Source organism: Petromyzon marinus, chromosome 20 (genome assembly GCF_048934315.1).
Source record: "Petromyzon marinus isolate PM22_M1 ecotype Great Lakes invasive population chromosome 20, UKy_Petmar_22M1.pri1.0, whole genome shotgun sequence".
Taxonomy (NCBI): Eukaryota; Metazoa; Chordata; class Hyperoartia; order Petromyzontiformes; family Petromyzontidae; genus Petromyzon; species Petromyzon marinus.
Window position 1 is genome coordinate 4666550 of NC_133686.1, and position 24794 is coordinate 4691343.

At 41.7% G+C, this 24794-nt stretch overlaps 1 protein-coding gene across 5 annotated transcripts in view; it reads left to right on the plus strand.

Annotated features, from left to right (window-relative positions):
- Positions 1–24794, plus strand: part of LOC116944204 (teneurin-3-like) — a 456734-nt gene that overhangs the window by 136067 nt on the left and 295873 nt on the right. For 4 of the 5 annotated variants that reach the window (XM_076068250.1, XM_076068251.1, XM_076068252.1 and 1 more), the window contains exon 3: positions 12331–12453. The exons of the other annotated variant lie outside the window; for it this stretch is intronic. In XM_076068250.1, coding sequence (XP_075924365.1) covers positions 12331–12453 — 123 coding nt within the window. The remainder of the gene's footprint in view (positions 1–12330; positions 12454–24794) is intronic. 5 annotated transcript variants of the gene reach the window in all.

Here is a 24794-nt window from a genome sequence, read left to right on the forward strand (position 1 = left end):
TTCTTAAATGGATTGCATATGTAACATGGCATTTCCGCAACTCTCCTTTAAAATTATTGGACAAAGAAACCAAATGCAAAAAAAAAACTTTAATTAACTTCATTTCCCAGTGCAAGTGCAATGTCCTGTTTTTTGTAAACCGACCTGAGTAATGATTTTTGAAATATCGATGTCACTGTGAAGCTTTGTACAAAACACAGGGCTCTTCAGCAGACAGGTAATTGTGTTCACGTGCCAAATTAAGACAAGGTGACTTGATCACTGAGTGTTGATCTTCACGCCTTGAGCTGTCGCTCCATTGTATAGAAAAATGCAAGAGTGAAAAAAAGTAAAACACAACTGCAATTCTGCTAAAAAAAGCAAATCATTTACGTGTAACTAAACTTACACAATAACATTTTATTTAAGACAATGCCTTGAAATTGCTATTATACCAATCCTTCGTGTATAGCAGCATAAATGAGTTGCACAATATAGATGTTGAAAGACAATTCTTATTTTTTATGATAAAAGCTTACACGTATTATTCTTTGGATTATAATATGCATCCAAAACGTGTGCTGGTGTCAACAGATGAATACAAATCTGATCTCACACACAAACGTATACGATAATAAGACTCACCAAGGACGTTTTGCTTTAAATGGCAGGGCGAAAAAAAGTGCGTCCTATAATCTGGATAATTAGTGTAACAATTATAGTTGTTACGTGAAATCTTTTATTGATACACAAGGAAGAGATATGGAGGAGAGACTTGGGATTCGTTTGCTGTTCTCACCCCGATGCTCGGAATACATTTTAAACCACCAAAAAGCGACGCTTTTAGCAATTTTGATTTGCGTGCAGGAAAAAAGTTCCCAACCCAAGTCCGAATTGGCTGAATTCAGTTGCCCTGCTGTGTCTGTGGCGCGGGGCAATGCCCCAAGGTGGTCCCAAGCGTGATGTTGACTTGCGCGACGCTCTTGACGTTTGTGTTTTTAGGCGAACAAAGCGGCGGGTAAACTCGCGAGCCTCACTTTGAAGCCGCGCTGCTTCAGAGCCAATCCGGTCGTTTATTCACACGATTGTTTTTTTGGGGTTTTACGTCCGCCTTGGGTGAAGTGCTGAAGTGTTCGCGGTTTTGTTTTTTCTTATTATTTTTTTTTTACTCGAGTGCTCGGCGTTGCGCGACCGTGCACCGTAGCGACGCGAAATCAAGAGCGTGGCGTTTAAAAAAACAAACACACACACACATTTTGAGGGGGTGGCACCGTCCTGAAACCTTGAAGGAAAAACAAAATAAAAAGCGAGGCCCTCTCTTCCACGAGTCTCGCCGCGTCTCTCGCCAGTACGGGGGGGGGGGGGAAGGCGCTTGTGGACACAGCCTGCAGCAGTAGTTGTTGGGTGCGTGGGGCAGAGAGGTAAAGGCGCGGCGCTGTGATTGCTTTGCGATACGTGACTCGCTGGCGGGGGAGAACTCTGGAGAGCCCCGTCTCACCCCTCCCCAACCCACCCCCCGACTCTCTAGAGAGTATTTTTTTGTTTGTTAACCGACTCTTCCACGCTCGCGGTTGTGGATTCGTATAGCAAATGAGGTGAGGACCAGTCACGCTTATACATTTTGTGCACGCTGTTACAATACCGGAATACAAATCGTAACGAAGGGGGCTTCTCCCTCCAGGTGAATGAATGTTGTGCGGGCATCGAGCATCTATATGGTAAAAAAAAACCCCAGCAAATGGCAATTGACCCTATTCGAAAAAAACAATTGGAATTCAGATGGGAAGGAATAATAGCCGTCACCTCCAAGTCCCCGTGCAGAATTGTATCCCTGCCCGTTTGGGAGTTCTGCACAAAGATCGAGGAGGCAGCAGCCAGGAGTGGAGGCAGCGGGAAGGGCTCCTGGCAGGCAGGGCTATCGCTTACGTGTGCCGATCACGCCCTAAATGCATTCGAGGGTTAATTAATTTCTTGTCACGAGGCTGAGTGGAACAAAATTACGCTTGAATGCATAAATAATGGCTGGCTTGAGTAGCCGTTGGACGGAAGAGGCGGTGGGTGGTGCCTTAAGCGTGTGAAGGGTAAACAATGGATAGGCGTTGAGGGTGATCTGAAAGTCACGCGGGGCAAGTGATGGTACAGGATGGAATAAAGTACAATTACAGCGTAACACGCGGTTCACGAAAAGTTAAAGTATCGAGGGTGTTAAGTCAATAAAATTCGACGATAGGGCTTTGTAGAAAGTTGGATAAACATCTGCCTACAAGTGCAATTTGAAGAGTTTATTTCAAGAAAATGTATGTGAGCAGCAATCCCTTTCACCAAAGTCTATTCGAGCAACCAAATATAATAAAAACAAATTATTTTGACAAATATTCATTTGTATTCATCATCAGTTTACACAAGTAGGTTTACAGTGACTGCAGGTTATATGCAGACTCTCTTGTGGTGTATATTCCTGATCTATGCGACAGCTGCAGTGACAACTCTATATACACGTAATATATAGTGTATATACATCTCTTCGTGACCACCAATTTACAATTCCATTAAACCGAGTCATCCAGGGAATTCAAAAAAATCACCAAAATACAAATGCGATTTTTTTTAATGGACTGAACTATTTAAATTCCGTCGGAGTATGAAATAAAAGACAATAATTATTTACGCTCCTTTGTCAACCCACTGCTGGATAAACGCCTCCCCCCACGCTGACGTTGGTGATGAGGGTTTGTTGGACGACGACCAGTGCAGGTGAGTGCAGAATAGAGCTTCGTTGGACGAATTTGAATATCACCCACCGCTGATTTAAGCTCCCAGCATGTGGAGCAAAACGTCGGACATCACGGCAAACAACACGCGGTTACAACCCCGAACGCTCGACAGAGAGCTAAGCATACCATGCAGGTGTGGTTTATGCATGCACGCACCAGAATTTGGCAAACTGTTAATCATAAAAATGGCCTATAAAGCTTTCACCTTAAATCACCTCAGTGTATCAGCGCGCGCTCTCTCTCTCTCTCTCCTGGTTTTGTTTGGAGACGAAAAGAATGTCAAACAAATTGCTTCTCAAATATAAAATCTTCAACGAAAAAATGTCTGCTGATCACATTCTGGCTCTTGAATGTAGATTTGAAATTATTGCATTATCATCAGTTTGGCCTTTTCTGATACGCTTGTAACATATATTTGTATTGTGAGCTCAATATTGAAGACATTTCTTTTTTACTACTGCCATTTCAGTCGTGCACAGAATAATGGAATGTATGAATGAGATGCTATTTTAGTAATTCCACACCACAAAAGCTTTTAAAAAGTTATCACTTTAAATTTTCGTTATTATTTGTTAGACAACTTGCTATCACTGACGACAATTTGACGGATTAACCTCTGTTCGTGAAATTCTTTCATTTTTTTGTGGCTGTGGCTCAATCTCATTCGCAGGCTCTCCTGAGAATTTTTTTTAAGATGACAAAGGGGGTCACTAACATCAGCTCAATAAAAAATGTAATGCTGCTCTAGGATTTATTTAATCATGACAACTGCCAAGCCTTCCTCATTTAAAATTGGATGATGAAACAAAATACATTTTGAACACCTTAAAGGAGCTCGGGAAATGGAGAGATGCCGACTGTATCAGGATCCACTGCATGGTTAACCTGGGCCATATAAACAATAAAATAAAACACTGAATAGGTCTTTGGTCGATCAGCCCAAATTTGATCTTAGAATGTGTGCATTGTTTATTCGAACATATCAATATCATCATTCTCATCTTCACCAGCATTGGTCAGTCCGCTGCTGGATGAAGGCCTTCCCAAGCCACTGCTCTCTCTCGTGACCATGCATGCAAGGTAACACATTCACCTGTGACCAAATGGACATTTCAAGGGCCCTACTTTTGTCCTGAACATTTAAATACATTGGATTTATTTGTTTGGTTTTCGAACATTCTTTAAAAAAAAAAATAACTCGTTGAAGCAACAGCTTAAACATATGAGAATGCCAGCATATGACTGCAGAATGCTGCCTTTAATTTGCATGGACTGCGTGGGGAAATGTGTGAATTTGAAATTCTGTTGTGAATAAACACCTTTGCCAGTGATAATTGCCATTTGTGAGAATGCATGGGAGCACTCTGCTAGGTTGATTCTCTTGACATAGCATCACAACATCGCTAAGGTCATGGGGGCAGTATGTGTTTCATTAAGCTGTATGTACAAACACATCATCAGTCGTGTCCTGTCCAATGCGGGACGAAGGCCTTGAGTCTTCAACATCTTCGCAGCAGCGGCCTTTACCTAACCATCGAATAAAGACGGCCACCGCATTGCACGCTTTCAGATGCGCATCTGCGGCCGTCTGGATCGCTCTTCCTTCCAACATTAGGAAGCCACTAGGAGCTATGCACTTTTACATTTAGTTTGATAACTCATTTCTATAGAACTGCTTTTTGTGTTGAGTTTGTTGTCATTCCCCCCGGCACCTCCGATTCGCACGGTTGGCTACTTACAGTGCGAAAGAAGTCCAATAAACTTTAAACCCTCACCGTGCCCTGTGATTCCACGGTCTGTCTCGCTTCTGCGCACCAGTTGCTCCGATTGCTCTTCCGCTGCCATTGTCCTCTCTCCGGCGTCCTTCCTCCTTTGGCTGCCATTCAATCGTCAGTTTCGTCCACCGGATATCAGCCCGACTCACGATGCATTCTGCCCAGGCCCCTTTTCATTTTACTATTATGTCATTCATTTTAGTTTGTCCCATCGCTTTTTTTTCAGCTTTTCTTCTTTGTCATATTCCATGTTTCCTGTTCATACGTCAAGGCAGGCAATGGCAGAGCCAGGATTTTCAGGTAGGGGGGGCAACCCCTCCAGCAATGAAAAATGATCGAGGAGTAGTTAGTAAGTAAGGACTTGTCCCTTACTTTTTATTCGACGCGTGTGCGGCGATGGCGCAGCCATCGATCGAAGGTCGAATTCGAACCGCGTTGTGATCGGCATCGCGCTCGCTGAAGTCGTGTACTGTATACGCAACTGTGCACAATTTTAAGTCACGTATAACTGCTTTTCTGTTACTTATTGCCAATTATGGACTCAGACTATTGTCCTATCATCTTATAGAGTCCCTGGCACGTAATAATATGCTACACAGTGGCAGTGGGCGTCTCAAAATGCCGATTTATTACTAATAAACCCCAATGATCCGATCGAAATTAGGGATTTCGATCGGATCATTGGGGGGGCACGTGCCACCCCCCACCCCCACTGGCTCCGCCAGTGAAGGCAAGTAATATGCAATTGTTTGAAACTTTGTTTCTTTACGTATATAGGTACGTTTTTTAAATTCTAAATTCAAATGTCATTTAACAAAAGCACTCCCTCCTGCTCTTGCTCATCTGTTTATTAAATTAAATAATTTTGATCCCTGTGTGCCTCCAATAACACTTTGTGTATTATATGTAATTAATATTACATAACAATACACATATATTACTTTGGGTTTATTTAAGTCGTGGATTTAATTATCCTTTGATAAAAAAATGTAATAATCTGCATCCATGAAAGTTTTTTTGGGATCGCGTAAATATAAATGTGATGTAACTAAAAAAGTAAACATTTATTACGGATAAAATTGGTCGCGAATACCTACGTGTTAAACTAATCTACATCCCTCTGCAAAGCCTCTGTACAGCACTCTCCATGTAAGTCATGGGTGTAGAGTGACCATATTTCACCACACTGGTCAGCTGGGAGTCCAGGATTGCTTCTGATATCACTCTCCACTGATATTAGCCATGGCCAAGAATCGAACTAAAGTTGCCGAGTTCATAGTGCAGTGCACCAACAACTGCGCTCCTGCTCCACGCGGTTTTTTTTTCGTTCCAAAACCGCTCTCATAGTCTGGAACGACTTTGCCTAAGTTGTCCACAATTCAAACATTCCCACGTTGGTGACATTTCAAATGAAAAAATGTTCTCTTCTCCAGTGCGTCGGACCTCACTTTTCCTGCATACGCAAGCTGCATCTCAGCATTCTGTTGCAGCTGTGTTGTAGTGGAAGTGTCAGCGATTTATAACGCAAAGCCTACATAAAAGGCTATGTCCTACTTATCGTCGCACGAGAGTCTAAGCACTTTTGACGTTTCACTGGTCAGTCTCAGCGGCAACTGGAAGCAATTGACTTCCAGAAAAAAATACTTTTAACTTTATTTTACAAATGAACGATGAGAAAATAAATAAGTACACGCTCTGTTTTGCTGTCAGAAAGCAATACACCTTAATATAATGTATCCACTCGTGTAAAAGATTTGGATCTGCTCTGTGTCAAGTGCACTTGAGCCTGCTATTTAAAGGGTTAATGTCACAGGGTTGTTTTCCCATTAATTTTTAATATTTCAAGCGGAATGTTACTAAGCTGGTTCCGATGTTAAGGGCCAATTAAACTGAATGCAGAGCATTTATATTGGGCACTGTGTGCCGTGCACTTAACACAGAGTGATTGGACAAAATGCACGCTTTAAATGGAGTGAATTTTCCTCTGCGAGAGGCAATACTTGAGCACTATCATTCAGAGCAGACCGAGGGGAGTGCAGTAGCAATCGAGAACCTGTGCACAAGGTGTTAATTAAGACAGAATATTTGCATTAAGCTCCCCCATCAGGATTATTCATTTTGATGTAAATGTACTCAATTTTCCTCAGATGTCTATTTTGTGTTCTCTGGAGCAGACTGTTGTTGAATGTTTCTGCAAGCTGATTTCTCATCCTTTATCATGGACATTTTTCTGATGTTAGGAAAAATAAATTGTGAATAGGGCCTGTAATGATTTGACTACTTTGTGGGGAAGTCAACAGTGTTTTTTCCTCCGGAGAGACTCGCCACCACCAGAGGAATGGGGAATCTTCACCACCGGCTCAGGGATGTGAATGGGAAATGAGAACGCCTCAGTGCTCATATGACACACTTTGACTCGACTTTGTAATGATTTGCCTCAGTTGCGATTGAATGAATTGTCACAATTCTCGGTCACAATTCAGGAATTTATTCTTTAAAAAAAACCATTGTGTTGAATATGGAATCTCTAGTGGCTACAGGGAACACACAAATCCCATTACATCCAAGATACACAAATACAACAAACCATTGATTTTCTTACTTGCACGATTCAATGGGTTTAGTGATTGTGAAAATCTATTTCAGTCGATGAATCCATGGCATCCTTACAGCCCCTAAATGTGAAGCATGACGTAGTGGCAGTGTAGGGGGAACTTCTGATGGAACGGTACTTTGCTAAATAAAATGATAAAAGATGGACGAGTTATGGGCAATCCATTTCTCTGTGAAAAATTAACCCCCCACCACCACCACCCCTAAAAACTAAAAAAGTGGACAAATAATTGTTTTTTTTCAATCACCCACGTTGACAGGAGAAGGAACAAGTAGCATTAGCATACTTCCCCTTGGATTGTTACCGTACACACACAATGTTCATCGTGGAGGCTTTTTTCCCCACTTGCTTGCAGCTTCTTTGAGCCACGCGTCTCCACATGCTGCTCTCATTTTACGCAGTAGGCGACAATGGCTGTTCACCTCGGGGTCCATTTTTATTAACTTACAAATGTTCCATTTAATTTGTCAATGAGCAATATGAACATAGAAGAGGGGAAAAAACATGCAAATGTTATTTTCATTACATGCTATATTTTGCGTGTCGAAAATCTACACTAATTATTAAAGCATAAAAAAGGCAATTGCTTAGTGTTCTGTATGCAAATACGTGTTAAAGCATGTCAGCAGTTATATTACACCAGCATCTTTGAATATATAGATAATTGCTATCAGAGATCAATATAAAACGGCTTTCGCTGATTAAAAATTGTGTCACGAGCTGTTGCAATGGGATTAATGACCCCCTGCATAAAAATGAAAGTAAAAACAATGTGAAGGGCGATGTAATGTCACCACTACCTGTCAGATATTTTAGAATCCTGACAAAAGCCATCACACTGCGCGAGACTTGTTCTTTCTGCAACATCGAACGTTTTTTTTCTTTCTCCAATTGGGTTCGTCTTGCTGTAGGTGGTTAATTATACCCCACCGTATTTACCTTTCACTGCGTCAGATTGAGAGTTGCAGTGGCGGGAGCATTAATCTGGGTTTAATTCCCAGTTCCAACACATAAGTTTCCAACAGTTTAATTGGATTCTAATTGCTTTCTTTATGCAATAGCCTTAAGCCAATTGCATACAGGGTATCATAACAGACCTCCGTTCAATTTATGCATTCATTTAAGAAATGAAATTACAGTTACATCGTAAGGATGTTCAACATAAAATGCATGTAATTTGCATGCTCAATTTTAAACAAAATACACACCATTGTAAATGTTTTACTATCGTTGGATTGATGGGGATGATTATGTTTGAAGACCAGTAAATGAGCTTTTGCCAAAACATTGGCCTACCCTGTATTTTCTGTTCTAGTACAGGGCAGTCTTAATTACGATTGTATTGAGGTGTTTTGACCAGGCATGTACACATTCACAACTATATCCCTCTTGTTTTTCTTCATCTTTCGCTCGTAACTTTGCAGGAGAACTTGTTTTATAGTTTTTAGCAATGTTGTTCGTGAAGTTTTGCGACAATTTAATGGAAACTGAGGCCTCGGTTATTCCCTCCTCTCATGGAAGTGCGTGCACGTGTGTAAGATGTGTGTATAGTTGCTTTTCCTAGGATAATTCAATAAGGATTGAGGCGCCATAAGGATGAACGGCATTATTAAAAAAAAAAACGGTTGTAGAAGGCCATGAATTTTTATAACCGCATTCAAAAAATAAACCTTATATCAATATAATTCGAATCTAAAATATTATATCGTAGAGGGTATTTTCTACTGGAAATTTAATGAGTTTTATGAATGCATTCACTACAACATAAATATGAAACATAACCAATGTAAATCTAACCCCCCCCCTCCCCCAACCAAAATTATATACTGCACAGTCTAAGTGTGTGGGGTCTTATTCCCCTGGTATATAAATATAACACAGATCACCTCCGCAGTGTTGCTGGAGGGGACTGAGACCCCCTCCCTCCGTGCTGAATGCCTCGGCACCCCCATTAACTTCCCATCCTCGGGTAAAGCATTGGTGTAGCGACATTGAGCAACACGAGTGGTGACAATTACGCAGTGGGCGTTGCAGTCTTTTCTCAAATAAATAAATATTCAAAATTCTGATTCTGAAATGCATAGGGGATGAGAATGTACGATAAAGGCAGATGATTTCTTGGGGCGCCTGAGGGGGCGAGATGTTATTTCCCTCGCCTGGCATGCAGGGAGTTTTCTTGGGTTCGTTCCAGACCCTGGTGATGCCTCTATATCTGGAATTTGCATGTTTTCCCCGTGTCCTCCGGATATGCCCTCCACATTTCAAAAAGTGCATTTAGAATATTTGTCAACTATAAATTACCACATATCATAAGCCAAGTGGCCACATATGAGCTATTAGAGTTAATAGCTCCGTGCACTTTATCTGGTAAATAAAATAGTTTAGTAAAAATGATTGAGCAGTTAACATTTCTTTAAAGTTAGTTTAAGATCAACTGTATCTATGTACATCACTGTCTGATCTGTATATCTCATCTCTTATTTCACTCCATGGTGCGTGAATGTACGAGTGCCCGGTACGCTGCGGGGTAGCCCCACCGTTACATTTATGGCACATGTAAACAAACTTTCAAGCTTACCAAACGTTTTGGGGTGTTATCATTTCCTGCTCATGATTGCCTGCCTTGTTTAAGATGGACCTGTAAAGAATGGATGAACCTCCACTATAATATATATGGGACATTCTTACAAGTACAGTTGTCCAATATCTGTCCGGTTAATACAGACATATATACTGCAATGCATAATCTACGCATGATCAAAGTTGCCGTTGTGATTGTATGCAAGATGTATGTTCGTTTATGTCTATATATGCAATGCTCACGTACATTTTTTATTTCTCATGCATAAAAAGGGAAAACTTTAAATTAGCTAATTGGTCTCATTAATTTGGAGAAAGAATACGGTAATGTGCTTGACTCACAGATAAGTGTATTATAATGAAGCTATACGGAGTCAATCATAGCCTCTGAATGAAGGCCATTATGATAGTTACATGTAATTGTCGTAATGAAGATTTAAAAGATTATTGACTTATTTTAAAATATAGTAATGAAAATGTTACTTTACAAATATGCAGTATAAACGTAGATGAATATGGCTCGTAAGTTGTCTATATTTGATTAACTTTACGGAAATGTTAAATGTCACCAGGGAAAGTGACATTTTAGGGGCATTATCATGGCATGCTCACCTTGTTGGCAAAATGATTTCCTCCCAAATATAAATTCATCGCATAATTCGTTACAATGGAGCATGAATGTGAGGCAAAATTATACACAACTGTAATAAGGCACTGACGTTCGCCTAGGAGATGGAACGGAAAAAAATAGCTTGTGTGCTGCTGCTGAGAGGTGACGTTAACTTAGGGAGGCCTTCATCAAGCAGTGGATAGACCCCAGGCTCATGATGGTGATGATGGTGGAGGCTTGGGGAGGCCTTCATGCAGCAGGCCATGGCTAACGACGATGACAACGACAATGATGATGATAAGACACCATGCTTGGTGATGTTGAGTTGCGTACATAACAGCCTCACAGGCGTATTATTTGAAATTATATATTTTTCGTGAAAAGTGGCATTGTGTACCTGCGTTAATGCCAATTAATTGTCTCGATGCATAAAAAAAATTCACATGACGTGACACGAAATATTTTGTATTTTCATTGGTAATATATTTACGGGCATAAATGTTTAGCGCAGCAAACCTTACGTAAAGCTCACACAAAAAATGTTATGTGCAGCTGTTGGCTATTTAAGCATGTGTTGGGATTAGGTAATAATGAATCAATCCATTTTCGTAGGGGTTAATCTCGATGCCTGATCCGCACATACAGATGTTCCTGAATAAATAATTCGCCATGTGGCGTGATGCTATATCTGTTCCTAATGTTTTCTAATAAATGTAGGCAGGCGGATAATACAAAAAAAAGAATATTAAAATGAAGTGCAAACTTCTATTTTGGTATGTAAATTTGTAAGTTTGACATTTATAATCATGTCTTAACATTATTGTTTTGTAGATAAACGAAATGTGCTTTAATTTTGGATAAAACTTTCATTTTAATATACCTAAGACAATCTTAATATAAATATTTAACAATTATTGTCCTATTTGCTGCGTGCAGTTTAAATTGATATTTTATTTTTCTTCTCATTTAATCTCCTACATTAAAGGCACGCATTTGGATTTGCAGCATTATTGGCAATGTTGAAGGAGTCCAGCGTTCAAAGATAAAATTATTCAATAACAAATGCAAGCATAAAAGAAAATCAATTATGCCTTTTTATCAATTAATTAATTATTTATGCGCCAGCCATTTCAGTTAGTTTTAGGTTTTAGCCAATAAAGCATACGTAAAAATATTTTTTTATTATGAAGACCGAGCAAACTTTAACATTTTTTTTTTAGTTGCTGATATATATTTGAGGTAAACGCCGAGGGTAAAAACGCAGCAAAATACAACGAGACGACGTACAACCGTGCACGACATCTCGCACGCGAGTCTAACATCGCTCGCTCGGAAGCGGGCCTGCAACAGGCCTCGATCCCAACATACCCTTTTCACGTGCCCTTCGCTGCGCGGGTACTTCGTCGTTTACCCCGAAACGAGCCCCATTGGCGGTCACCAATAAGGTGCAAAAGTAAACGCACAGAACTCTCCAAGACGGCATCGCTCCTCTTCATCGCTTCCACCCCATTTGCAGAGGGAGCCGCCGCCGAAACGTCGATTCTGCCCGCCGAGCGTCTGCGCGTGGCTTTCACTGGGCAGCTCTCGGTTGACCGCCCACGCGCCGGGGCCGGTCGATCGTCGATGCCCCCCTGCTCCCCGTGGCGCGTGGTGTGCCCGCGAGTTGCTGTCGGAGCGTTGCAGCCAAACCGCGGACATTTGTTCGGGGCTTTATTTTGGTGACGTGCCTCATCCTGAATGTTGATGGATGCCGAGTGTGTGATGCAGCCTGCAGGGGAGCTGGTTGGTGGTGGTGGGGGGGGTTTGAGCTCGTGGTGAGACCATAAAGCACGCGTCTCCCACTTTACTTTCTTGCTCAAAGCTGGCATGCGGTCCTCCGTGGTTGCGATGCAATGCGGTGCGGCGCTCTGAGATGCGCCGCTGGCGGAGGTGACCGATGGAGACTGGCGGAGGTGACCGATGGAGAGTCTACAATGCTCGCGGCCCTCTTGTTCTCAGATCGCCTGGCGAGGCTTTGGGGCAGGGAGGTGACGGGTGGAAACTCCTGCGTTTCCAGCCGAGCCAACTCGGTCCTCACTCTCACCGACACGGAACACGACAACAAGTCCGACAACGAGACGGGTACTCCTGCATTCACGCACCGAAGCCTAAATGTTTGCACCCAGGGCAGGGTTGCCAGACAGTGGTGGAGCAGCCCCAACGGAGGGGCCCTAAGCAAAAAATATTTTTGGGGGCCGCCTCTTTGAATTCATAAATCTCCGAGCGAGATGGCAAATGAGATATAGACAACAGATAGAAATGTAGCGAAATGAGAGAAGAAAGATCCAGATCAGACAGTGATGCAGTGATGCAACAGACATCAAGACAATGGACAAGGATGGAGTTCAATGAGCGAACGGAGATACAAGATGGGGATGAGAGAGTTGAATTAGCTTTATACGTGTTAATTCGCTGTTAATGTGTATTAAGGTTTGAATTAAAACTAATATTTGCTGTACCCCAATTATTTTCATGAAGATTGGCACCACCCCATGTTGCCACCGCCGAGGTACCAAAAAAACCCCACGGCATGTGATGGGAATGAGATATCTCACAATGCCAGAAGACGGGAGGGCTACATGTAGGACAAAACGTCTTGGAGTGCTGCATTATTACACAACTGACAAAAAAACGGGGACTTTTAATGTCCCCGGGAAGACTTATGGATCCCACGACAGCCATCTCGAAAAGAGCATGTCCTGGGAAAAAGCAGCACCAAGTGGCAACTCTAACTCAAAGGCAGATTGGACAGTGGCCAAGCTGGGTATGACGACATTGGCATTAGATCACCATGACCTCTTGAACTCAAACGATATGGGTTGAGCCTGAGCGACATGTAGGAAGGCTGTAACGTCAGCAGTCGATCTATGTCGTTACTCGATACCATAAGCTGATGCGAAAAAGAGAATGGGTGATGGTGACAACGTTATGATTTGATTTCGACGACAAAATATGAATCTTGTCCCTTTTGTCTTTGTACTCGTATGGGGGTTTTGTAATGTTTGTTGTTGTAACTTGCTCACTCGCCCCGACTAGACATTTGTGAAAAAGAGCTTTATAGCTCATCGGATTCCTCCAGTATAAATAACAGATTCTCCTTAACTGATTATACTATTGTGAGCATCTTTGCGAAGTGTACCAAATGCATTTTGTCAAGATGGTCTGCAGCAGGTAATTATATACATGCGGATGTTGTGTATGTATAATAATTAATCTGCATATATACATCTGATTGGTTTAATGTGATATACTAAATAGGTCCTTATTCTAGTATTGTATTTAAGACCTCACCATCCTCTTCACACGTACAAAGCACACATTCACATCTATGAAATGTCAGATATATAAATACATGTTATTAACATGTTGGGCCCTGTTTTCCAATCCACTGCTGGATCAATGCCTCTCTCCATACCGTGTCAGTCATGGAAATTGTTTTGCCATACTTCACCATGCGGGTCAGCGTGGGTTGATTAAGAGCAGAGTACCTTGGAACAGTTCAGACATCACCCCTAACTGATGTTCACTTATATCGTGACCCTGAATCAAGGCAATACATTGTATCAAAGAGGGGGGTAAATCATGAGGTGCCTAGTGGCTAGCTAAAGAATCCGGCCTCATTGTTAGGTTGAGGTCAAAGCACGCATTCACACTTTCAGAGCACGCATTCACACTTTCAGAGCATGCATTCACACGTACAGAGCACGCATTCACACGTACAGACCACATTCACACGTACAGACCACATTCACACGTACAGACCACATTCACACGTTTCGACCACATTCACACGTACAGAGCACGCATTCACACGTACAGAGCACACATTCACACGTACAGAGCACACATTCACACGTACAGAGCACGCATTTACACGTACAGAGCACGCATTCACACGTACAGAGCACGCATTCACACGTACAGAGCACGCATTCACACTTACAGAGCACGCATTCACACGTACAGAGCACGCATTCACACTTACAGAGCACGCATTCACACATACCGAGCACAAATTCACACGTCCAGAGCACAAATTCACACATACAGAGCACAAATTCACACATACAGAGCACGCATTCACACATAGAGAGCATGCACACAAACACGTGTTTGTGCATACACGTGTCTGTCCCAAGCTATTCTTAAGGCACAAACGGCCAAGTCGATTTCTGCCCCTCTTCTGTATTGTTTGTCAGGAATAAATGGGATGCTGGTTTCCGATTGATTTGTATTAGCAGTATCCTCGTGTAATATAATTAAAATGATAATAATTCATAGCCCTTTGTCAATCCATTGCTGGATGAAGGCCGCCCCACGCCATCATGGCGGTTGATGGATCATGGCGGTTGATGGATCATACTTATCCAGGCAGGGCAGTGCTGGTCGGTAATGGTGGGGTGTTGGGGGCAGGACTCGTTCAGATATCACTTGCCACTGATGTTTGCCGTCGCTGGGAATCACATTCCGGTCGCTGGGTTGATAGCTGAGTCTGCTAACCACTGTGCAAGGGTCAGATTGTCGCAGGGGCTTAAGATGCTGCAGACTGAGGCCTCACATGCAGAGGTGCCCCAATAACTGCATAACCCACGTGTCATGTTTGAAATACAATATTTGGAGCACTGCGATTAATCCTCTCGGTAATTTGGTAATTAAATCGATAGTATCACCATGTGTATTACCACCAGTTACGTGCCGAAATGAAAATAGTTTTGTTCTTTTCAACTTGTATGTAGCTTTGCAATTCGTATCATTGTTGTTTTCTGTCCGTAGATAAGTCCGAGGGACAATTATCTCCGTGTTGCTCTGTCGTGCGCTGCTCTCTTCCACTGCCCGTTGGACATCCTCTCTTGTGGAACACACCATCTAGTATCGCTGTTCTTTTCCTGCCCCTTGGGTTTTCCCCCAAAGCATCTTCCTTTGGTCACCACCTTCAGAAATCCGTCCCCCCTCACCACCACCACCACCACAACCACCACCACCACGTGCACAATCACCTCCTTCAGCAATCCGTTACAACCTCATCACCACCACGAGCCCCAACCAGATGTTCCCACTCTTCTTCATTGATCTAACGAGGTTCACGTTGTTCTCCTACCTGACGCAGCACCTCTCCGCTTGTTTTTTTTAATTGTTTGTTTCTTCCCATATAAAATGCGATGTGCAATACGTTTATCACATTTAAAAAAAACACACAACCGAATCTGAAATAACCAGAGGTAAAACGAGAACGGAGTATTCGACATCGGGCGTGAGCGGTGGCAACACAGGTAAAGGGAGGCAATAGAATGGACAAAGATTCCCCAACCTCGTCTTCACAACTCCGAAAGGTCCCATCCAACTTAAACAAGCCTGTCATTGTGCCACTACTCCTTAACATTGCCAGGGTCGTGCTCTCTTGAGCAAGTGTAGCCGAAACTCGCGCGCGTAATGTGCAGAGAACCATAGGGGTTTACAGTGACTCTTTTTTTTATTTGGAGATGTAGTGCCTTTGGGTGGGATAAGGTTGTTCATTGCCATAGGGAAGCACATCCCTAGGGGAAGACATATTATTCTTAAATAATTTAATAACCGCAAGTTATGGACCCATATACATGGTAAATTCAGAGAAAATGTAGACTATCACAACCACTGCAAGTGGAGGATTCCAGAGAAAGAATGCTCCATGTTTGCACATGAATCAAAATACCCATTAGTGGGCCGCTTTTCATAATAAACGGCACGCAGACGGAGAGCAAAGCATTGCTCTAAATCAGATTGGATGCTATTTAAATGTGGGTCCACCACGTTTATTGAGTGTGCCGCTTGCGGAGGCCAGTAAGTGCTTTCATTGTGGTGCCTCTTACAATGCAGCTTGTCAAAGCTGTATGTCTGCGTAAGGGTTAGCAGACACGTGAGGTATTATCAATGAGTATTATTGTGCACAACAATGCAAGAGCTTTTTTTAAATTATTTTTTAAATACAGCTTTTAGAGATGTGTGCAGATTTTAATGTGAACAGATATGCAGAAAATGTTAAACGCCCGCGAAGCATGTGGCCACGAAATTCAGAGGATGTGGTAGTTCAATTATGTGTATTTAAAGCCGCTCATTTTCTGCGTATTCTTATTTCCATGCGCACTCACATTATATTTTATACTGTAAAAAGAGGCATTTTAACCTGAAAATTGTATATACTAAAGCCGCTAACAGCTGTCAAAACTGAGCAAATGAGTTTGTGTTACAGTTTTCAGAGAAAGGTTGTTTAAATGTGACATAAGTTGTAATTACAGTAGTTGTAAACTTTTTATCATAACGACGCAAAGAATGGTGGCAGCTCTGGTTAGGCAAATGCAAAAATGTTACCGTAACAATAACAATCGTAACACTTGCTCTGACAATAAAATAAAACAATAGAATTCTCACGACGTTTCGGCCACAACACAAGTGGCCTTCTTTTATTGTTTTATTTTATTATTTTATTCTCATTCTACGTGACTTTACCGAAAGAACCAAAGAAGATGAATCCTTGCAGTTACGAAAGCTTTAAATCGAAACTTGCTCTGGCCTCAACAAAAACGGTTGCTCAAACAACTGACGCTAACCATAACACCTTAACCTTCAAAGGGAGGCTCAGAAATAGATTTACTTAGACTACAACGCCAACCACAAACCTCGAATTTAAATATTATCAAGTGATAACACAACTAATAATATATTCTAGGGGGGGGGGGGGCGGGGAGGAGGGGGGGGGGTAGAAATCCAGTGGTTAACGCACTGCACTGCAAACCTGGCAATCTTTAAATTGTTAAATTCCCAGCCATTGATAACACCAGTGAGAAACGATTAACTGATTCTGCCCTGGGGCCCCCTGCATCAACCGGCACTTTGACCGGCATGGTGAAGTATGGTCAAAACAACCACCATGACTGACATGGTGTGGGGTAGGCCTTAACCCAGAAGTAGACTCTGAAATAATGTCAATTATTATTTTTAAATTAACATGAAATCTATATTTTTTGTGTGGACAACATAGCATCTATATATTTACTCTTGAAATGTATTTAAAAGACCAGTATATATGTGTTCTGTCTTTTTGTGAATGAAAATAATACTTATATAGGTGTCAGTAATATATATAAATGGATATAAAATGACATATACTGTAGATGCAAATAAAACATTGTATTATAAAAGAGGAATTTGTCTAGACTCAGATGCCCTTTGCGTTGTAGGCTCCAGGTCTAATGGTGCATGGCAGTGCTGGTCACATGATACAAAAGGCAGGTCCAGTAAAATGATGTGCGTATTGTGCAGTGGAGGACAGGTCTCATTGTGTACGGTACAGTGACTGCGAATTGAAATTGGCTTATTCATTCGTGGGACATTTCTGTGTAAGTTCATTAGGAAATGCAGCAGTTGCAAAACTGCAGTGCGGGATATTACACCCATTTTTTTTTATTGTTGACCACAAGTCCATAAAATGTAGTTCAATTACAGTTAAAATAGATCCAGTTGTATTTCGTTTCTTTTTCTGCCTCCGTGGAATGATAGATACAGCAGTAATGTTCCACGCCTTTGCGTCCATATTTGTAGTTATAAATTCCACTGAGTTCAATGATTTATCATGCAATGAACATTTTGTCTTTGGCCAACAGCTGTAAACCACTCCCCCCCCCCCCACACACACACACACAATGTCTCAAGCTGATTTCATTTTGAATAACAAATGTGTGGTCATTTAGAGAATGGGAAAAATGTCACGGGTTCACAGCACGACTGACTTACTTTAAAGGTTACCTACGGAGACCGTGATGCATGCTGCTACACAGTGTGGTGAGATTGTTTAGACACTGTCTTGAGTTGGGTGGGAAACACGGATCAGTTGTATAGCCATAGTTGCCGTTCTTTTTGTTTCCTTTTTTATGCAAGAAACTATTTGAATACGCCTGATGTGAAATAAAGTTGTGGTCATGAACACCGGCAACTTTTCAATCATCTCAGCCGATGTCATACTCAGCATCTTAAAGAATTTGCTAAAAAAATTGTTACGGGCTTCGTGTTAAAACATTGCTGTTAATAATAATGGATTTACCAGAGCAACTCTAAAGATCAAAAGATAAATGTTAGAGATCATTTGGCAATCACCTATAAGAGTTAGGGCTATAGTATGTTGATGCTATACAAGTTTTAAATTCTAATTTGTATCCTAAAATGATTTTTTTTATTTTGAGATGAAAATGTTTTTTTTTATTTATTGCAGCAGGTAAGGGCCCAATGCGCTGATAGGGTATACAGTATGTCATGATCATCCTGCGATGGTACAGATGTTGTACAGTATAAATCTTAATTACAATTATGGTTTCATCAGTCGCAGTAAAAAAAACAGTGTCGGTATATGCTTTACACATTACAGGAGTAGGGAACCAGTAGAAAACGTTAAAAAGACCCCACGGCTACATTATATTACGAATACAAATAAAGGGAGGGGAAAAAATGTGATTTAACGGACCAATCACAATCGGTAACTGGGGAAGCTTAAGTACAATCCACACCGATTTGGGCTCACGCTTCTCTGCCGATTATTGATTACAGCTTCGTCTATGAAGGATCTACAGCCCACGGTGATCCACCTGCTGCTGTACCCGCATGTGAACATTGTGCTGCGATACAGTCAGCGCAGTGTCGGGGTCTCTGGAACCCAGTTACAGGCAGCAGATGTTTGGGGTCCATCCTTGATCCTGAGCCAGCTTTGCAACAGACTTAAAAGAGTGTTGTTCAAAAGGCCTTGCAACGTACGTGTGATCAGTGCACATTCGTGACTGGACTCATAAGGGCGCAAATAAAAGGTCTTCAGACCTAAATTTTGATTTAAAGCTTTCGTGACTGCAGTAATTCATATTCTTAGCTCTTTCGATAAAGTCACGTTGAAGGGAAACAATAAAATAAAATAATAAAATACCTGATGATGACCGTTTGTGTTATGGTCGAAACGTCGTGAGAATTTTTATTGTTTTATATATATTTTATAATTTTATTGTTTCCCTTCAACGTGACTTTACCGAAAGAGCTAAGAATATCTGTTCAGACCTACTTACTTACTCAACCCCCACATTTTATCAGAATATTTAATTATACTGGAGTAATCCGATGAGCTATAAAGCTCTTTTTCACAAATGTCCAGCAGGTTAAGTGTATATACACGTATATTTATATTTTTGGCGGTTTCCCCATATTGCACGTCTCCCTCTTCTTAAGCAGTGTTTTGAGATGAAGTTGGATTTACACGCTATGCCAACCTGAACATTTCTTTACCTTCATTGTAATTCCACCCTGCAATGCTGTGATTCGTGTTTGCTATGATATTTTCAAAGACGATCAATGCGTACATGATTTGCACTTTTATCAACAACTATGTGACACCGGAGGCTCCTGATCAAAGCACTATGAACAGGAATGATATTCAACACGCACACAATTATATTATATATTGTCATCCGAGGGTAACGTCAGAAATGAATTTAATTATTTTGTAATGGTGCAGCCCAATGTCTGATGCAACCTTTTCCCATGACACCTCATGGTTGCACTGTGAAGCCGCATTCTGGCCCATTGGCCTGTAAAGCAATTCCAGGGTACAATGCCATCAGCCACGATTACCCCCTGGAAACTTCAACTTAGATTGACGGAGATGTTCAAGCAATGTGTGTTGGAGATGGAGCGCACATCATGTGACCAAATATCTGTGAAAGTCATTGAATCATTATGGCGTTACTCTTTGAGGATTGACCTTTTTACCTCTCTGCATGCGGACAGACAGACATACAAAGACACAAAAAGACACAAAGGTACATTCAGACAACACACAGACAACACACAGACAAACAAACACAGAGACAGACACGAGCAGAAAAAGGCAAACACGCAGACATAAATAAACAAAGACAAATACACAGATAGACAAACATACAGGACACAGTAAGACAAATGCACAGACACACATGTGGATAAAAAAAACACAGACAAACTCACAGACAGACATACATACAGACATACATACAGGCAGAAACAAACACGAAGAAAAACAATCGTGCATACAGACAAACGTGTAGGCAGTGAATAGACAAACAACACCTAGACCGACAAATAACACTCAGACACACACAGAGACACGACGATTATTTTGCACCTGGCAATGTCTTCCCTGAAAGAGGCAGGGGTATGGCTCTGCATGCATTACATCCCACTGTCAATTTCGTCCAAAAAAAAGTGTTTGTGTGTTGAGCGTTATTGGCACAATGACCACTTCCCGAGCACAAAAAGCACGCCTTGCATATACTTGTTATTGCTTGTGATATGTGCAATTGTAAAAAAATATATGCAAGATGCAATTTCACTTTTGCCGGTGCATCCCGACTGCAAAGTGCACATGGAAAGAAGTTGATTGCACCGTCTCCGTCTCACACTATTGGCGTGTTAGCACACAGCGGGCACCCGGCATTTTGAGCCGTAAGAACAAGGGCACAATCTCAAAGTTTTTCGAATTGACATTTGCGTCAATGGATGTACCCTCTTGCCGTGGCGAAAATTTGCGAGACTTATGGTGTCGTGTGAAAGGGCAGGTATGAAAGGCATCAGACTGGGCCAAACAGGAGTGATTTTTTTTTTAGGATGCAATCGGCACTCAAGCATTTTCGCGCTCAGCCCCCAGTGCGAGCACAGTTCACATTTTTGGAGGCTGTCAGCACTGAGGTGCGAAATGAGCTGAGTTGCAACAAATTGGTAGGAGAGTGGATTGGACCACAGATTCGTGGTGTGCAAGAAAAGAGGAAATTTAATTAACCTCTTTGGCAGTCCGAAGAGTACGCTGAGATAATTGCACCAAGATTCAAATTGGCACTTGGCGATGTTTACAAAGGTGTTTTGAAATGAGTAGGTTTAAGCAACAAAAAATTGCACTCGTTTCTTTGAGGTGGCTGTAATCACGTTCATGTTTGAAAGGCGCCTACTAATGCGGGTAGGAAGTTACGCGCATGTCCATGGGCTTGCCGTTCTCAATGCATTCCTTCACAGCCCCTCAACCTCGTTGTCTGTTGTGACATTGAACAAAAATGTAAGAGGATGCAGCAACAGGGCACAGTGCCTGACCCGTTGCAAAGTGACAGACGGTGACATCGCAGAACGCAAGAGGTTAATGGCTTCCTGCGTTTCAAGGCCATTTTTGAAACATTTACACATCGCTGTGAGGTCCTTGGAACTTGATCCAGAAATAAAATTATAGCATAATTGGAGAAAAATCTATGAATGTCAGAGGGGAAATTAACACCCATTTATAGATATGCCAGGCTGCAAAGAACATGGGATGTGTTTTCCATTTGCTGTTAAATGGATGCCAATAAGCTATCCAAAACGATGCTTAAGAGACAGTCCAAGCACTGTTAGGGCAGATGCAGTGAGGCCGATTAAAGTTATATATAGCCAGACTGATAATATAGCACTCTTGGGCATTGCAGTAGTACAATATTCAACGTTTCCACACTCCGAGGCCCTGTACACGGGCTGCAGAGCATAACTCAGTTGGTGCAGTGGTTAGGGGCGCTGTGATCTACGTGGGCATGGCAAGTGAAAATACATAAAGTTAAAGGTGCAACCCAGAAATAGTTCCCCACTGCCGGTAGAAGGGCATCCCTGTTTCACGCTCATCAGACGTTTCGGGAACAGATGGGAGTGACCACAATTTATCTCACTGCATGTGACTTGCCGATCATTTAATTAAACTGCTCTGTGGGTAGAGGTGGGAGCGTTTTATAAATAGGCAGCATTGTTTCAACTGCTGTAAGTACTTCATTTGAAGCTTTCGTGACTGCAGGAATCCATACTCTTTGGTTCTTTCGGTAAAGTCACGTACGTAGAAAATAAAATAAATCACGACGTTTGTGTTGCGCCCGAAACGTCGTGATTTTATTTTATACCTACGTGACTTTTACCGAAAGAACCAAAGAGTATAAATTTCGATTTAAAGCTTTCGTGACTGCAAGGATTCATCTTCTTTGGTTCTTTCGGTAAAGTCACGTAGAATGAGAATAAAATAATAAAATAAAACAATAAAATTCTCACGACGTGAGAATTTTATTTTTCTCACGACGTGAGAATTTTATTGTTTTATTTTATTATTTTATTCTCATTCTACGTGACTTTACCGAAAGAACCAAAGAGGAACCAAAGAGTATGCTGTAAGTACGTTGAACTTATTTTGCACCGTATGTAGCGAACCGCGCTAATCGGAGATTCACCAGGAGATCGAGCGGCAGCCTCTGGGCCAATGTATTAGCCGTTACACCGCGACAGCTTCCCTGCTGCTGCAGGCATTGCATGCAAACAGCTCGCAACTTCACATGACGCCACAGCCACTGGTGCAAGTCACAGTGGAGAAATGTACTTGATTTCAAATGTTCGTGTCTTTGGTAGGATGATTATTCTGCGTCCATGTGTCCGTTCAGATGGTTTTTCTTTTCTCTCGCTTGCAGCGTTGAAGGCAGCCGACAGGGGTTTGTCTCTAGGTTGCCTTGTCTTCTTTGATATAAGCCACGAGAAATCTTCCATGACATTTTTGTCATAGTAGTTTGATAAGTTTGACAGCACACTAAATATAGGCTAACCGCCATACAATACACGGAATCATACGCTCAGAATGCACAGTATTCGGTATTGATCAAAGTTTGCGTTTAAAAAGACAAAAAACTAAAACGGAACACATTCGTCAATGATACTGCCCTAAAAGAAAACAAATATATAATAGGCGACATCTCATCTTAGAGAGAAAGAGAGGTCATTGGTCCCAATGGGTTCCCATTTTGTTATTAAATAATGCAATCTGTCTGTCCAAGTATACAATTACAATCATACTGGACTCACGACTACAGCTTAATTTCACGTTGGCTGCCTCGTGAAAGAGTAAAAAAAATGCCCTCATGAAACAACACAACCTGTGATTAATAGGTGTGAGGCAAATTAACATTTCACACCTGTTAACTGTGGAGTGTTTCAGGTTTGTTGTCGGGCTATGTTTTCCGTGTACTCTCTCCCCAGAGCGTTGGCGAGCATGCAAATTCCTGTATTGTTTTCGATGGCAAGTGCACACACACTCGGAGAGTTCTCACCTTTAAGAGTTACTGAGGAGGGAAAAAAAACACTAAGAAGGAGCAGGGGCCATAGGGGAATGACAGGGGGGGAGGTGTGTGCATGCACGTACGTATGTGCCTTCATAGGTGCTCGCAAACAGCGTTTGCTCCTGCAGTTTGTTCAGGCTATATGGTGGGTTAAAGTCACGTAGGTATAAAATAAAAAAAATTAAAATTATTGCTGTGGTTTTCCCACCTGATGATGATTGCTTGTGTTGCAATCGAAACGTCGTGATTTATTTTATACCTACGTGACTTTACCGAAAGAACAAAAGAGCGTTTATACCTGCAGTCACGGAAGCTTCAAAGCTAGATATATGGTGGATATTTGCCTTTGTATATGTCTTGGGGGATTTCATTACTACATTCTAATTGGCTCAATCAAAGCTACCACCGATCACATTGAGAACGTGTGCTCACTTGATTTTGTGACATCCAACACGATTCCTTAATATGTAAATTCTGGCAAAATTTGGCATTCTCATTTTTTCCTTGTCAAAATGTACCAACTGTATGAAAGTGAGACTGTATATCTTTTTGTTATTCTTTTAATCTCAAAACGATTAATGGAATCCTATGAATCCTACTTCGTTCAATGTGATATTATATCGCTCGTGAACAGGGCCACATAGTAACACAAAAAATAGGTACGAAAGGCAATCTTAAAAGCGAGACATTTTTATTGTTGTGAGTAGCATTTTGGTGTTCCGTATTGAATAAAAAAGTGCTACCACATTTGCAGAATGTAGTGCTATCATTACCTCTTTGTGTCAGTCATATCTTATTCCCATGACCACATAATACCGAGCGAGCCTGGATGACAAACTGGGAAAGTGGGCTCGCCCCAGATTCCCACAGCATCCTTACACCGGGCAAAGCTAGCCTCTCCTGGACCGTGTAGCCTGCCTTTTAGCTCGCCGCGTAGATTTATTTGCAAAGTGAGCGTCATGCATTTAGCCTGGCCACTGTCAGAAACAGTTGTAATGTTACGAGGTCAATGCCGATGAGAGATATGCTGTCACGAGTATCTCTCAACTTCAGGGCTGTGGTTTTGAAAGCCGCAAAAATGTAATGTGACATGATCACAGATGAACCTAATTATTATGTAATTGCATGGTTTTTAAGTATTTTTTTTGGAGAAGAATAATTTATATGCAGGGGCCTTGGTTGAAGAAAGGTGCTTTTAAAGAAATAAAGTTTGATTGATTGCAATGATAGGCTATGAGCCTGGACAGTGCTTCTGTGGGTGACTACCATGCATGG